This window comes from Drosophila arizonae, chromosome 3, assembly GCF_054131065.1.
Source record: "Drosophila arizonae isolate 15081-1271.41 chromosome 3, UAZ_ARI_1.0, whole genome shotgun sequence".
Lineage (NCBI taxonomy): Eukaryota > Metazoa > Arthropoda > Insecta > Diptera > Drosophilidae > Drosophila > Drosophila arizonae.
The window spans coordinates 33559242-33577171 of NC_142923.1; the positions used below are offsets into that span (position 1 = coordinate 33559242).

Consider the following 17930-nt stretch of genomic DNA (forward strand, 5'->3'; position numbering starts at 1 on the left):
TCTTATTAAGCTATTCTATTTTAGCAACTGATGGCTCGAGCAAAGCAGTGGCGCGGGTGTTAAGGGCGACGCAAGTAATGTTAGAGTAGCGGAGGTTCGAACCACAGTAAAGTGTTATTTTTTTATTTTTTCATACATATTTCGTTTTTATAAAATAGATATTTTATTTGGAAGGTGCGAGCTTGACTGAATGGCACTTAATACTTTTGATTTTCTTAGTCGAATAATTTTATAAATTTAAATTTGTTTCTTCTTAAATAGCCCTCAAATACATATACGCAAATACATACATATGTATATATAATTATATATGTAAGCCTGCACGCATAGCATCAAGCATTCCAGCCTTATACACGCGCTCATTTGTATGTGTGTATGTATGTACACATAAATGCGTGCTATAGCATATTCTAAGAATCCCGTTGCGATTGATTTGTCTTTGCATTGTTTTTGAATTTCCAGCCGCTACACTGGCTTTTCTTTGCTATGCGGCGTCATAGCAATAATGTGATTTCGTTTTAACTACTCTTGATCGAAGCGACGCGGTGGTGCTGTAGGCTGAAGCGCCGACGATCTTTATTTTAGCTATTTTGACAAACATGCTGTTTGGGTTGGGTGCGAGTTCAAAACCAGCTGAAAACACTTTTTTGTAAATTGCAAATTTTTGTTATTTTAGCTTTTTTATATTTTATTAATTTTATAAAAATGTTTCCTTCCTAGCTATCAATGTTTTTTAGTTTTTAGAACGAGCAAATTCTTACGCTCAAAAAATGTGAAAATTACAGGGTATTTTTCGATATGCCATGCCCCTAAAGAGGCTTAAAAATTATTTTTGGGGCATCGATAGAGGAGGCCACCAGTAACTTAACTATCCAAATTTGAAGCTTCTAGCTCTTAAACTGTAGGAGATATAAACTTTTGCGGTTTGCCACGCCCCCTATAGGCGGACACATATCTACCATAGCTCGTTGGACGTGGGTGGTCAACCCGCGTATATATACCAAATTTCAGACCTCTAGCACCAATAGTGCCTAAAATATAGCAGAATTCGAAAAATCACTATATCTTCAGGTCCGATTTGCCACGCCCCTAGTGGGCGCAGATATATAATTTTTTCACCTATCTTCATAGAATTAAAGCATCAGCTTACATGCAAAATTTCAGCATTCTAGGTTCACAAAAAATGTATCAAAGCTACACAGAAATGTCTAAACTTTTCAAGTACATCTCGCTTTTGCCGCAAATTTCACGGCAAGTTCTCAAAAATAGCTCTGGAACGCAAAACATGTGCTCACATTTGACAAGCTGAAAGAACGCAACCAAAACAGAGGCTCACGAAAAAAATATTCATATTTTTGTTTCTAAACTAATTATTTATACGATTAATGGAATTTAAAGTTAATAGTATGTATATTTTGGTAAAAATTTAAGTTTATGTCATTTTATATGTTGTATTTTTGAAATATGTGTTTTAGTAACATTGATTATTGTATGTTGTATGTTCTCCGTTTTTCATGTTTACCTAAGGTTTTAGTTCTGTTCCCCCCGTATTCATCCAATGCGAATTTTGGCATTTTGTTCGTCAATACGTCTATATATTATAGGTACTTAAATTGGCTGCAAATATTTGCAAACGTATAAATGGTAGGAACAAAACTAACCTCATCTCTCTCTTTTTTATACCCTGAACCCATTTTCAATGGGAAATCAGGGTATAATGGTTTTGTTGAAATGTATGTCCGTCCGTCTGTCCGTCTGTCCTTATGTATGAACGCGTCCATTTCAGAAGATATAAGAGCTAGAGACTTCAAATTTTTTAAAAATGTCCGTAATTACAGCGCGCATATCAAGTTTATCATTAAAAATCGATAACTCATCCCGATCTTTTTTTATCGATAAAAAACCTTATCGAAAACCAGTTATAAAATTATATCTTCTACACCTTTATTGCTAGTCTCCAAATTTTTAATGTATGCTTATATGCAATTTATACAATTTCGGTTTTTGTTAAAATTTACTAACTCTAAATTCACCCCCTCACCCTCACTTTTGTAAAAAGCGTATTTCAAATACTAGAGACTTGTGCTTTGGCAATTACATGCATATGTGTGGGTGTTTGTGTGTATGTGTTTGTGTATTTGTGTGTATGTGTTTGTGTATGTGTATGTATGTGTTTGTGTATGTGTGTGTGTATGTGAGTGTGTGTATGTATGCCTGTGTGTGTGTTTTTTTTTTTTTTTTATATTCATTTATTGACAAAATTATATAACAAATTGCAAGTTGCGTGGTGGCTAGGATAGCGCGCGGTGCTTGCGGGACGGCCGTAAAGCATTGCTTCGCAAGCACTATGCGCTACCTTAGCCTGGGACAGCTCGTCTTCTCGGTCGCTCGACTCTGCGGAGCTCCATCATCACCGTGGCCGTGAAGGTGCTTGGTTGTTCCCAAGCTTCCTCCGATTCCTGCATGGCGTTGACTAAGTTGTCCGCTCTGATGGAGCGGCCCACTGCCTCTTCCAGACGACGCCTCTCCTCCAGGAACCGTCCACATTCGAAAAGAATGTGGTTGGCGTCTTCCACATGCCCTCGCTCGCACCAGGGGCACTCGTCAGATTCCTCGTGGCCAAAGCGCTTCAAATAGCTCCGAAAGCATCCATGACCCGAGAGGATCTGCGTAAGGTAGAAGTTAACCTCGCCATGTTTGCGGTTAACCCATGGTTCAAGCTCCGGGATGAGCTTGTGCGTCCACCGCCCTTTAGCTGAGCTATTCCACCTTCTTTGCCATCGTGCGATGCTGTTCGCCCTGACAGCGTTGAGTCGCGTAGGCCCGTGCGAATTCCGCTCCACGGCTTCGGCGACCAAATACTCCAGTGGCACCATACCGGCTATGACGAGCGCCGCGTCATCGGAGATAGTCCTGAAAGCGCAGCTGACTCTGATTGCGCTCAGCCTGTAGATCGCGCAAATGCCTCGGCTGTAGCTCGGCGTTGCCATCGCTCTTGCCCATATTGGCGCAGCATAGAGGATGACAGACCTAATGACGCTCATTAGAAGGAGACGTCGTTGCTGTTTAGGTCCCCGCGTGTTAAGCATGATTCTCGAGAGAGCTCTACAAGAATCAGCTGCCTTTTTATGCACATATTCTAAGTGCTCGCGGAAAGTTAGCTTGTGTCTATCATGACACCAAGATATCTTGTGTGCCGCTAGCTCGAGCCCAGCTCCTGTCAACCAGCTTCGTATGCGATTGATACTTTCGCTGCACATATCCTCTGTATCTTTGAGCTCCTTTCCTATGGCTACGACAGCTACATCATCAGCAAAGCCAATGGTGTGCGCGCCTGCTGGTAGTTCCAAGCGCAGTACGCCGACGTACATGATGTTCCATAGGAGAGGCCCCAGCACTGAGCCTTGGGGTACTCCAGCTGACACTGTATGAGTTTGGGGACCCTCACTCGTGTTGTATACCAGTGTTCTTCCTCTGAAGTAGTTCTTTATTATCTCTCTTAGATATTTAGGGATATTATATTGTGACAGCGCATTCAGTATCATATCCCAACTAGCTGTGTTGAAGGCATTCCTTACATCCAGGGTCGCGATGATGTGGTATTCCTTCGTCCCGTGCCTCCATCTGGTGCCTTGAATAGCGGAAGTGGCCAGACCAACAACTTTGTTAAGCGCGTCCGTTGTTGCCCGGGCCTTCCGGAATCCATATTCGGCTGAGTCGCACAACTGTAAAAAACATTCTCTTTTGCTTGCCCAAATGGCCTTCTTCAGCTGTCTTCTAGCTGCCTGGTAAGCTAACTGTTTCTCAAAAAACGTTGACCTACCGCGAGCCCGTTGGTAGCTTCTTCTCGCCTGGATGCATTTGCGACGAATGTCACCTATTTGCATATTTCACCAATACGTAGGCTCATGTTGTCGCGTGAACTGCTTGCGGCGTAACATGCTGCTATTGCAGGCATTCTGTATTTGGGCTACCATTTGGCATGTCCTGGGACGTTTTTGCATAGGCTTTCGTCCTTTAACGACTGTCCAGCTGCTCTGGATTGTCCGTCGAGCGGCCTGGTTTGAAGTTTCAGCTGTAGCCCGTAGAGCCATTGGTTCTTTTGGGCTCGCTGCACTTCTATTGGACCTCGGCTTTTTTGAGGGAGTTTTCCTCTGTTCGGAGGCAGACCGCTTGGGAGTATTGCTACCTATTGTAGCACTAATGCTCGCTGCCTTAACATTTTCGCCTACTTTTTTGAGTGGCGTGGTCTGCACTTCACAGTTTTTAACCGAACGGTTGCAGAACGCTTCGGCCGTCTTGTGAAGGCTGACCAGCCTAGCCAGCTCCTCTCTCATTAAGGCATTTATATGCCGCTGACCCCCAAATAAGGCAGACAAACCCTCTAGTGTAGCTCCTATTTGAGCTAACGCTTCTTTTAGTGACTTGGGTGCCTGGTACTCAGCTACTGGAGCCTGGTTAGAAGTCGACGGCTGCGCTAACGCCCTCTGTTGTTGCTGCGGCGATCGCTGCAACGAGGAACGACGCGCAAAAGCTTGCAGCTCGTCCTCCATCATGGCATACATTTCTGCTCCGACTACCACGGCGTGAAGCCTGTAGTGGGCAATGGCTACTAATATAATCTGAGTTTACAACCCGCAGTAACTTAAACTCAACTTGACTACAGCGAGAGCCCGAAAGTATGCACTACTTTTAATAACTGCTACTTTACTCCAGCAGCTAGGTTGCTGTCTTTGCTAAGGCTTAGCAACTCACCAACGTTAGTGAGCAGCTGATTGCCCGATGCAATTTCCAGCACTACTAACAGCTGTTAGAGTGAATGCACCTGATTTTTATTATTGCGCAAGTGTGACGCCTAAAGTAACAAAATTTACGCGCCCACAAAAGACAAGGAAAGGAAAGAAGCCCTGACGCCAAAACAATGACGCTATCGCCCCCCTCTCTTTAACCACCGAATTATACCGCTTGGGAATTCCACGAACCGAGTAAGTCTCTGGTAGTTTTTTTGAGGTCGCTGGGTACGCTGCGCCCACAGCAAACACGTTGACTTCAGTTCTTTCCACATTCACAGGGGAAAACACAGTTCAAGCTATTGTCTACGATGGATCACGATGACATCTCCTGTATGCCTGTGTGTGCGAACGTGCGTGTGTGTGTGTGTGTGTGTGTGTGTGTGTGTGTGTGTGTGTGTGTGTGTGTTTCTTGTGTAAGCTGAAAGACGCGAAAAATTATTGAAATATCTATTCCTCCAAGGGTTCAGGGGATCTCGCAGTCGAGCAGTCTCGACTAGAGCTTTCTTACTTGTTAAGGTTATGTTGTAGTGCGTCTTTGCTGTTGTTTGTTTTTGTTTTGATTTGTTTTCGTGGGTTTTGCATGTTTTGCTTTAGATATTATTAGATTCCTATTTTAATTTTGTTTTGCTAGGCTGTTTCTATCATTGCGAGCTTTTGCGGCTACATATTTTTGATATTTGGTGCGCGCAACAGGGAACTCATGCTGAAAAAGCGAAAAATGTTTTTAATTTTCTGCAAAAGAATATTGAGGACAATGGGTATATTGCAGATCCAGTTGAACTTAAAACTTGTGTAGCGTACAGTTGCGAAAAAAATTGCTGAGTATTGTCTGAAGTGCAAGTGCAACAAAACTCTATTTCCAATTTGCTTTTAAGTTCCGATCCCTCAATAACAGAGCAGAGGGAGTTACCGCTCAAACAAAAATCAAAATTATCAAAGTCTGTAATTGATTTATTAGAAGATTAACTCTATATATTTAGCTGTATTCGATTTAAATTTAAGTGTGTTATTTTTCTATTTATACCCTGAGCACATTTTCAATGGGAAATCAGGGTATAATGGTTTTCTTGAAATGTATGTAACAGGCAGAAGGAGGCGTGGCAGACCCCACAAAGTATATATATTCTTGATCAGGGCGACGAGCTAAGTTGATTTGGCCCTGTCCTTCTGTCTGTCCGTCTGTCCGTATGTATGAACGCGTCGATTTCAGAAGATATAAGAGCTAGAGACTTCAAATTGTTATTAAAATGTCCGTAATTACAGCGCGCATATCAAGTTTATTATTAAAGATCGATAACTCATCCCGATCTTTTTTTATCGATAAAAAACTTTATCGAAAACCAGTTATAAAATTATATTTTTTACACCTTTATTGCTAGAGTTTCCAAATTTTTAATGTATGCTTATATAAAATTTATACAATTTCGGTTTTTGTTAAAATTAACCCCCCACCCTTAAATTCACCCCCTCACCCTCACTTTTGTAAAAAGCGTATTTCATATACTAGAGACTTGTGCTTTGGCAATTACATGCATATCCATGTTATAATCATAATCTGAAAGTTTCATGAAGATCGTATGTCCACAAAAAAAAGTTATTAAGCTCTCATAGTAAGCGCTCACTGCAGCCCATGCGTGTTTATGCTTGTGTGTGTATATGTATGTAATTGTTTGTGTATGTGTGTGTGTGTATGTGTGTATGTATGTATGTGTGTGTATGTATACCTGTGTATGCGTGCGTGCGTGTGTGTGTGTGTGTGTGTGCGTGTTTCTTGTGTAAGATGAAAGCCGCGAAAAATTATTGAAATAGCTATTACTCCAAGGGTTCAGGGGATCTCGTAGTCGAGTAGTCTCGACTAGAGCTTTCTTACTTGTTTTTATTTGTTTTATGTTATATTATTTTTATAAGTTTTATTATAAAGGCTTTTAGTGGTTTAACCACGTCTACTTTGTTTACTAATTTCGATTTAGATTTATTAAAATAAAACAACATTATTTTCCTAACCATACTTCATCTAGAGCTATTTTTCCCCATTGCCTTGAGCTAGAGGGGGGGTATAACTTTGGGAGGGGGTTGAATATCAGCGATTTTTTCTGATTTTTCTAATTGTTATATTTTTACTGAATTTCGAAAAAAGTTTGAGATTTTTATCTCCACTAGAAGTATTTTTGACCGCTCGCTCCATACAAGCCCAACCACTGTGCACTGCAGCGCAGACCAAGCGCTGTCGCTGCTAACTGCGCACTCAGCAGAGCGAGTGATTATACGTGCGTGTGTATGCATGGTGTGCATAAAAGAGGTCCAGAATGATTAGAATATCAGCTTAAAGGGTTCAGGGTATCTCCTAGTCGAGCAACCTCGACTGGAGCCTTCTTACTTGTTATACCCTGAACCCATTGAAAATGGGAAATCAGGGTATAATAGTTTTGTGAAAAGTATGTAACAGGCAGAAGGAATCATCGCAGACCCCATAAAGTATATATATTCTTGATCAGGACGACGAGCTGAGTCGATATAGCCCTGTCCGTCTGTCCGTCTGTCCGTCCGTCCGTATGAGCAAAATGATCTCTCAAGATATAAGAGCTAGAGAGCTGAAATCTGGCATGCATGCTTGTGTATACCATAGGCAGTACAAGTTTATCATCTTTTTTTGATAACTCATCCGATAACTTTTTAATCGAGAATAATCGAAAAATCGACATTGTTTTTCAGCCTAATTTGAACACTTTTAGACCTGGAGACCTCAAATTAGCGTTGTATATAAAATTAATGGATACAAAGATTTTGTAATTTACAATTTGTAAAAAACGCATTTCAAGTACTAGAGACTAGTGCTTTGGAATGTACACACATTTTAGCCATATGATTACGCGTTGAAAGTTCATTAAGATTGTACGTCTAGGAATTAAATTATTTAACAAATAAATTCTTATAATGTTGCCCACACTACAGCGCAGAACAAGCGCAGTCGCTGCTTACTGCGCAGTTAGCAGAGCGCGTTCTAATACGTGCGTGTGTATGTATGTGTGTCGAAAAGAAGTGCAGACTGATTAGAATATCAGATTAGAGGGTTCAGGGTATCTCCTAGTCGAGCAGGTTCGACTGAAGCCTTCTTACTTGTTATACCCTGTACCCATTTTCAATGGGAAATAAGGGTATAATGGTTTTGTGAAAAGTATGTAGCGGGCAGAAAGAATCATCGCAGACCCCATAAAGTATATATATTCTTGATCAGGATGACGAGCTGAGTTGATTTGGTCCTGTCCGTCGTCTGTCTGTCCGTATGTTTGAATATATATACTTTCATTAAGATTGTACGTCTAGAAATTAAATTATTCAAGAAATAAATTGTTATAATGTTGCCCACACTGCACCGCAGCCCAAGCGCAGCCGCTGCTTACTGCGCAGTTAGCAGAGCGCGTGCTTATAAGTGCATGTGTATGTATGTGTGCATAAAAGAAGTCCAGAATGATTAGAATATCAACTTGGAGGGTTAAGGGTATCTCCTAGTCGAGCAGTCTCGACTGTAGCCTTCTTACTTGTTTTATTTTAAAGATAAATACATAGATGTAGTATAATACAAAAGGAAATTAAAGATGAAGCTCTGATGATTTAGCTTTTATTCAGCTTTGAGATTGAGTGTAAAGGGGGGGCGCTAACCTGATGACGCGCAATGCATATATACATATATATATATATATATATGTATCTATTTGCGTATATGTATTTGAAGACTATTTAAGAAGAAATAAATTTAAACTTATAAAATTATTCGACTAAGAAAAGGAAAAACGAAATTTGTATGAAAACAAAAATATCATCGAAGAGGTAACATAACTTGCGCCGCCTTTAGCATCCGCGCTACTGCTTTGCTTGATCAGCCAGTTTCTAAAATAGAATAGTTTAATAACAGAAAAAAAAACTACAGTAACGGCTAGAAAATCCAGAAATAAATCGAAATTCTAAGAATGTGCGTAAAGGCGCTCTTCTGTCTGTACGCATAGAATGTATACGCATGTATAGGAAAATCGCGCTGATCTACTGCTATCTTGAAGCCGTTTTCCAAAATATGGATATAAATATATAATATAAATCAAAATTGTATAAATGATATACGTAAAATGATGTATGCAATGATGCAACGATGATAGCAATAGCTATCGATGATTTTCAAATTTTAATGGGATGTGCCCTGTTCTTTTGTTACGCACTTGACTTGAAAATTGAACTATATACTCTGGTTGACAGCGTTTAGGCTGTGAATGAGTATTCTGCAATCGGTATCGCCCGACTGCAACTTTCTTACTTGTTATACCCTGAACCCATTGAAAATGTGAAATCAGGGTATAATGGTTTTGTTGAAATGTATGTAACAGGCAGAAGGAGACGTCTGTCCGTACGCTTGAACGCTTGAACGCGTCGATTTCAGATTTCAATTTCTTTTTTTTTTTTAATTTCTCAAATATTTAATATAATATGTAGATCATATGTTGAAAGTTTGATTAAATTCCGTTAAGTCCGAAAATAATAAAAAATAATAAAATATTTGGCCAAACATTTAACAAACGCACGTGCGGCAGCTACAACAGTTGCACACATACATTTAAACTTCCTCTAGAACATTTTTAGAATCAGATAGGCTGTTAGTTTGGTTTAGTTTTGCTAGATGGCGCTACAGTAGAAAATCTATTTAAGTTTTGCCAACGAAACTTTGAAAAATGTAGTAAGTAGCTGCGAGAAGTCTCGAGCTCGAATCCCGAGCGCGCAACTGAAGGTATCTTTTTAACTGTTTTGTATTTCATTTATATTTTTAAATACATCGAAATTAAAATTTTAGCCATACTAAATGGGCATTTTTATTAGTTTGGTTAAGGGTAGTATCTAGTTGAGCACTCTCGACTAGAGTTTTCTTACTTGTTTTTTTTTAAGCGTGATTCCATCGAGCTTAACAATTTTCGGGTGACCGCTGGAGATTTTTGGCCTTGTCTCCAATAGGGCCGTTTCGAAGTCATTTTTATTGGATATTGACCTTTTCCGAATGGCCAAACCGAAATTATATAAAATACATATAAGTCCACATTTAACATTTGGAAGCTCTAGCTCTAAAGGTGTAGGAGATATAATTAAATAACTAGCTTTCGATAAGGGAGTAGTATCGGGAGTAGTTATCGAGATATTGAGAAAAACTTGATATGCGCGTTATATACACGGAGCTAGGAAAACAAATTTCAAGTCTCTAGCTCTTATATCTTCTGAGATCGACGCGTTCATACATACGTACGGACGGACGGACGGACAGACAGACAGACGGACAGGGCCAAATCGACTCAGCTCGTCGCCCTGATCAAGAATATATATATACTTTGTGGGGTCTGCCACGTCTCCTTCTGCCTGTTACATACTTTTAACAAAACCATTATACCCTGATTTCCCATTGAAAATGGGTTCAGGGTATAACAAGTAAGAAAACTCTAGTCGAGAGTGCTCGACTAGATACTACCCTGAACCCAACAAATAAAAATGCCCATTTAGTATGGCTGAAATTTCAATTTCGATGTATTTAAAAATATAAATAAAATACAAAACTCATTTAATAAAATATAAAAATATTTTGAAACAATTAATAAAATTAACATCAGTTGCATCGCCCGGCATTCGAACCCGCGACCTCTCGATCGAGCGTCACGCAGCTACTAACTACGCCACCTCACTTCTGAAATGTGCGTTGGCAAAACTAAAATAGATTCACTGCTGCAGCGCCATATAGCAAAACTAAACCAAACTAACTGCTGATGTGAGCTGTTAAATAAATAAAAATATTTTGAAACAATTAAAAAAAATTAACACCAGCTGCACCGATCGGGATTCGAACCGCGACTTCTCGAGCGAGCGTCATGCAGCTAACACACTACGCCATGGGGTGGCGACTTCTGCAAGATTCACTGCTGCAGCGCCATCTACAAAACTAAACGGAACTAACAACTGATGTGATTCAACGAAAGTTTCTAGAAGAAGTTTGAATGTATGTGTTGTTATAGCTGTTGTATTATTTGATTATTTTTTTATTAATTTTTGACTGAACGGAATTTAATGCAACTTTCAGCATATGATCTACATATTATATTGAATATTTGAGAAATTAACAAGTAAGAAAGCTCTAGTCGAGACTACTCGACTACGAGATCCCCTGAACCCTTGGAGTAATAGCTATTTCAATAATTTTTCGCGACTTTCAGCTTACACAGGAAACACGCACACACACACACACACACACACACACACACACACACACACGCACGCACGCACGCACACACGGGCATACATACACACACATACATACACACACACACACATACACAAACAATTACATACATATACACACACAAGCATATACACGCATGGGCGGCAGTGAGCGCTTACTATGAGAACTTAATTGCTTAATAACTTTTTTTGTGGACGTACGATCTTCATGAAACTTTTAGATTATGATTATAACATGGATATGCATGTAATTGCTAAAGCACAAGTCTCTAGTATTTGAAATACGCTTTTTACAAAAGTGAGGGTGAGGGGGTGAATTTAAGGGTGGGGGGTTAATTTTAACAAAAACCGAAATTGTATAAATTGCATATAAGCAAACTTTAAAAATTTGGAGACTAGCAATAAAGGTGTAGAAGATATAATTTTATAACTGGGTTTCGATAAGGTTTTTTATCGATAAAAAAAGATCGGGATGAGTTATCGATTTTTAATGATAAACTTGATATGCGCGCTGTAATTACGGACATTTTAAAAAAAATTTGAAGTCTCTAGCTCTTATATCTTCTGAAATCGACGCGTTCATACATACGGACAGACGGACAGACGGACGGACGGACAGACGGACAGACGGACAGACAGACGGACAGGGCCAAATCAACTCAGCTCGTCGCCCTGATCAAGAATATATATACTTTGTGGGGTCTGCCACGCCTCCTTCTGCCTGTTACATACATTTCAACAAAACCATTATACCCTGATTTCCCATTGAAAATGGGTTCAGGGTATAAAAAGAATGAAAAATCATTCACAATTAGCTATAGTGGCATCTGACTTGAACTTGAATGTTTTTACTCGATAAAAACATAACGGGATGCTTTATCGAATTTTAAAAGCAAACTCGACATCCGCGCTGTATATACGGTCATTAAAAAAAATTGAAGTGTCTAGCTCTTATATCTTCGGATATCGACGCGTTCAAGCATACGAAAAAATCGACTCAGCTCAGGTTCAGGTTATAAAAATTAATAAAAAACAAGTAAGAAAATTCTAGTCGAGAGTGCTCGACTAGATACTACCCTGAACCCAACAAATAAAAATGCTCATTTAGTATGGCTGAAATTTCAATTTCAATGTATTTAAAAATATAAATAAAATACCAAACTCATTTAATAAAATATAAAAATATTTTGAAACAATTAAAAAAAATTAGCATCAGTTGCATCGATCGGGATTCGAACCGCGACTCCTCGGTCGAGTGTCATGCAGCTAACACACTAGGCCACCTCACTCCTGCTAGTGGCGCTGGCAAAACTCAAATAGATTCACTGCTGCAGCGCCATCTACCAAAACTAAACGAAACTAGCTGCTGATTCTGCTGGTTCTAAGAATCTGCTATAATAACCAAACTATTAAACTATTAAACTATTAACGCACATAAAGTATAGTTAAAATTTCAATTTCGGTGTATTTAAACATATAAATTAAATAGAAAACGCATTTATGAAAATATAAAAATATTTTGAAACAATTAAAAAAAATTAACATCAGTGTTGCACCGATCGGGATTCGAACCGCGACTCCTCGGTCGAGTGTCATGCAGCTAACACACTAGGCCACCTCACTCCTGCTAGTGGCGCTGGCAAAACTGAAATAGATTCACTGCTGCAGCGCCATCTACCAAAACTAAACGAAACTAACTGCTGATGTGATTCTAAGAATCTGCTAGAATAACCAAACTATTAAAAACGCACATAAAGTATAGTTAAAATTTCAATTTCGGTGTATTTAAAAATATAAATTAAATAGAAAACGCATTTATGAAAATATAAAAATATTTTGAAACAATTAAAAAAAATTAACATCAGTGTTGCACCGATCGGGATTCGAACCGCGACTTCTTGATCGAGCGTCATCCAGCTAACACACTAGGCCACCCCACTCCTGCTGGTGGCGCTGGCAAAACTCAAATAGATTCACTGCTGCTGCGCCATCTACCAAAACTAAACGAAACTAACAGCTGATGTGATGTTTTTGTTGTAGCTGCTGCACGTGCGTTTGTTAATTGGCCAAATATTTGATTATTTTTTATTAATTGTTAATGCCAGATCCCATTAACAAGAATTGCTCCTCCCGCACCACACAATGTTATGTTGTTAACAGCATTCTGTTAATAACATTACCCAGTTCTCCTACTGGTTCGCGGTACTTAGCGCCCGCTGAGTACTTCGTCTCGCGCCTCACTTGCCTCACTTGCCTCTCCTGGTACTGACGAGACATATGTACATCTTATTACTAATGCTATACGAGCAACACAGCTTTAATCTAAGAAATAAAGACGAGGAAATTACAACCCGGTCTTTTTGCTTATCGGCGACACCACCACTCCAACATTTGGTCCTTCGAGCCGGATCTTCATCCACCTTCACACCAGCATTCCATTGGCCGTCGAGATAAGTACCCCATTATTGTCTAGAGTAGTACATACATATATATATGCATAAATACACTGGCACCTCTCATCCGCCTTCCCTTGTATATACATATATGTATATGTACTAATCTAGCAATATTTCGACTACATGCCTATATGTATATATTCTTATATATATAGATATGTATTAAGCTGTGTTTAAATCCGATTAATATTTATTAACACGAGAAGAACAATATCCTTTGTTGATCGTTTAATAAATTTATTTACATATTCTGGCTTTTCACACATCCGCACATACTCATATTTATAACTAGTCGCCGGCTGCAGAGTGACATATATACATACATATATATGTACATGCTCCTCGCTTAACTATTAAATAAAACTCAATATCCTTTGTTATTTTTAATCGTTTTATTTTGCAATTTAATAATTAATCCTCCAAGCATAATTATTTCTACTTGTTTTATTTATCTATTTGCTAATTGTGTGTCCGCTTTCTTCTGTTTGTACGAACATACGCTCATACATACATACACATCCATGTATGCACATATGACAACATATGGCGTACAAATAGCCAAGCAACACAATTAACATATATGTAAATTCACAATTGCAACTTCCACATACATATACACGACACATTTACAAAATAATAAACTTAAATTGTTAAATTGGTTGTTTTGTTTTGTGTCCAAGCAGCTGAGATCGTCACTAGTATCGATAACATTTTCAATAACTATCACCGGCCGCCACAATTTCTGACGATAGTTGTGTCACGATCAGTATTTATCGTATTTCAAAGAGCCATTGTAAAGCTAAATATAAAGCCACCCTTTTAATTATTAAATTTATCCTAATTACAATAATTAATTACAAAGTCGAATTTCAAATTAAGAATTTGGTTATTTAATTTATCCTAATTAAATAAATTAAACTTTTTTGCCTCTTCTTCTTCTTTGTTTTCGCTTTACTTGCTTAACAAGGCAATAATTCTTTTCCAATTTGCTCTACGTTCAGTTGACAACTTTCTTGCTCTTGTCAACTGAATTACTTTGCTCTTTGAGTGAATTTCTGTCTCCATATCAGAAATTTCCAGCAGCTAACTTCTAGTTAGCATCCATGTCTGATCGTTCGGGTCGAGCGCAACTTAGTGTACCAGCTTCGCGTCTGATCAAGCGCAGTGCCTCTGCATCACCCATTCCGTCCGGGAAACCGCAGACAAGCAGCACTTTCAAGCGTAGTCCGGTCGTCACCCGATCCAGTATAAAGCCCGCCAGTCCGTCTAAAATGTCGTTGTCTGACTTCATCTCGGCTGCGGATAGGCTCATCAAGTTTGAGTCGCGCATTGACGGTCCCGGAGACTCTAATGCCACCCAGGCGGCTCAGCTCCGGGCCTTCGAGATCCGTCGAGATCGGGTCAAGGCATTGTGGGATGATGCTGAGCAGCAATATAAGGTCTGTGCCAGAGCATTGAGCCAAGGGGCGAGCAGTGGCGAAGTTGAAGCCACGGAGGCCAAATTCGACAACTGCTACACTGTCTACGAGCGGTGTACGACCCGTCTGGGTGTACAGATCGACGCACTTTCCGCATCGAGTACACCGCCCGCTCCTATGTCCGCTCCTTTCGCCACGTCTGAAGGCTGTCGCCTTCCACCCGTTGACATGGAAGTGTTCCACGGCGACTACTTGCGCTGGCCAACATTCCGCGATCTTTTTACTGCGCTCTACATAAACAATCCGTGTTTAACTCCGGTGGAAAAGCTGTTCCACCTTAATTCAAAAACAGCAGGCGATGCAAACGTACTAGTCGCAGAGTATCCTCTCACAAACGACGGCTTTGCATCGGCTTGGGTCTCTTTGTGTGATCGGTTTGAGAATAAGCGGCTGTTAGTCAACAGCCAGCTTAAAACTCTTCTCAACCTTTCCAAGATCACCAAGGAGTCAGGCTCGGCTCTCAGAGAGTTGCATAGCACTATGCACAGATGTGTCACGGCAATCGAGCATGCTCAGATATCCACTGAAAGTTGGGATTGCATTCTTGTGTTCCTGTGCACTTCAAATTTGCCGGAACAAACTCGATCTCTCTGGGAGCATTCATTGAAACGAAAAACAGAAATCCCAGCCTGGCAGGACGTCAGTCACTTCCTTAGCGAGCGCGCTCGTGCTCTTGAAGCTATGGAAGGTGACCGTTCTGTTCCAAAGGTTCCGAACTCAATTCCGAGATCTGCGAACCCTGCCCTTCCCGAACGACTGAACTCGTTCAGAACGCAAGTGGACACAATCGGCACAAGGTGCGATCTGTGTTCAAGAGAGAATCATCCAATCCGATTCTGCCATCAGTTTCTCCAACTACCCATTCATGAACGAGAAACTTACATAAAATCGAAGAAGCTTTGTCTAAACTGTTTCGCTAAAGGTCACCAGTTACGAGAGTGTACCAGTACTCACAACTGTTTCACGTGCAATGGTCGACATAACACCCTACTCCATAGGGACAATACTCTTCGGACCGCTGCTGCCTCCGCAACAGCTATAGCTCCGACTCGTACTCCAGTTATGTCCAACGTCCAAACGTATCTGGCTGCCAACACACGAGGTGTCCTCCTCGGCACGGCGGTGATTAATATATGCCATTTCGGCGCAACTTATCCCGCCCGTGCTTTAGTCGACTCAGGGTCCGAAGCGACTTTCATTTCTGAGCGACTGTTCCGAAAAATCAAGTTGCCATTCAAGTCCGTGCATACTCAGGTCTCCGGCCTGAATCAAGCAGTGACAGCTGAGGCACACAAGGTATGCAACTTTGATATTGGCTCTCCGTTGAAGCCGAGAATGCGAATCAAGGCTTCTGCTCTCGTCGTTCCAAATCTGGCTGGTAACATCCCTTCGTCCCCAGTTCCGCAACTCTTGTTAAACAAACTTCCGAAAATTCAGCTAGCTGACCCCGAGTTCTACAAGAGTGCGGAAATTGATGTCCTGATAGGCGCGGATATCCTTCCGACTATCATTCAGGGAGGTTATCACCCTAATATTTGTGGGCCTCTTATAGGTCTGGAGACTGTTTTCGGTTGGGTACTGACAGGCCCACTTTCACAGATGATACCAGGAACGGTCTCCTCCTTCACAACTCAGGTTTCCGTTTCGGAAGAGGCGAAACTTGAGTCTCCGCCAACCGTATCATCTGACGAAGCTCTTCCATTCCGAGCTCCAAACAGCACCACTCCGAAAGTGAGGGTCGGTTTCAAGGCTCTTCGTCCAGCACTGAATGATATTCTTCATTCAGGCCCATCATTTCAACCCGATCCTCGTCCTCCTTGTGCTGTCAAACTAACCTCCATGTTGTGTCCTAACGAGCAAGTAATTCTACCTCCAACTCATTCGATCTTCCAGATAAAGACGCCGTCATCAGAAAGCAGCAAGCCACGCGGTACCAATTCCTTCCAGTGCCGCGTGTGCCCAGGAGCCCACGGTCTCCGGGATTGCCAGCGTTTTCTGGGCCTTTCAGGGGAGAAGCGGATGCGTGCGGTACTTACACATAAGTACTGTACGAACTGCTTGGCTCACGAGCACTCCGGGCAATCCTGCCGAAGCAAGGGACGTTGCAAAACGTGTGGCCAGAATCACCACACGCTCCTGCATCTCCAGGGATCAGCATGTCTCTCCGCCTCGACTCCTAAACAGGCGGTCACAGCTCCGCTGACGACCTTGATCCGCACAGCAAGAGGTCTCCAGCTTGGACACGACGTCTTAATTTGCAATCCTTGCAAGGGGGGGGAGTATGTTAATGCCAGATCCCATTAACAAGAATTGCTCCTCCCGCACCACACAATGTTATGTTGTTAACAGCATTCTGTTAATAACATTACCCAGTTCTCCTACTGGTTCGCGGTACTTAGCGCCCGCTGAGTACTTCGTCTCGCGCCTCACTTGCCTCACTTGCCTCTCCTGGTACTGACGAGACATATGTACATCTTATTACTAATGCTATACGAGCAACACAGCTTTAATCTAAGAAATAAAGACGAGGAAATTACAACCCGGTCTTTTTGCTTATCGGCGACACCACCACTCCAACATTAATTTTCGACTGAACGGAATTTAATGAAACTTTCAGCATATGATCTACATATTATATTGAATATTTGAGAAATTTAAAAAAAGAAAAATCATTCACAATTAGCTATAGAGGCATCTGATTTGAACTTGAATGTATTTAGTCGATAAAAACATAACGGGATGATTTTTCGAATTTTAAAAGCAAACTCGACGTCCGCGCTGTATATACGGTCATTTCAAAAAAAAATTCAAGTCTCTAGCTCTTATATCTTCGGAAATCGACGCGTTCAAACATACGGACAGACGGACAGACGGACGGACGGACAGACGGACAGACAGACAGACGGACAGGGCCAAATCGACTCAGCTCGTCGCCCTGATCA

The 17930-nt window shown here is 40.8% G+C and overlaps 2 protein-coding genes across 4 annotated transcripts in view; both read left to right on the top strand.

Moving 5' to 3' along the window:
* The window catches only part of GATAd (GATA zinc finger-domain containing protein GATAd), a 101808-nt gene that overhangs the window by 68542 nt on the left and 15336 nt on the right, over positions 1-17930 (top strand). The gene's annotated exons all lie outside the window — the stretch shown is intronic.
* Positions 17026-17572, top strand: LOC149270136 (uncharacterized). The gene is made up of 2 exons (XM_089465667.1): positions 17026-17439; positions 17493-17572. Exons 1-2 carry the CDS (start codon positions 17270-17272, stop codon positions 17569-17571), a joined length of 249 nt encoding a protein of 82 aa, XP_089321793.1. The 5' UTR covers positions 17026-17269; the 3' UTR covers position 17572.

What these genes read in the sequence shown, in the direction of transcription:
- LOC149270136 (XM_089465667.1), top strand. Translation starts at nt 17,270, where the DNA reads ATGTTAATGCCAGATCCCATTAACAAGAATTGCTCCTCCCGCACCACA. An exon ending in TGCCTCACTTGCCTCTCCTG is followed by an intron (nt 17,440 to 17,492) that starts GTACTGACGAGA and finishes CGAGCAACACAG; the next exon opens with CTTTAATCTAAGAAATAAAG.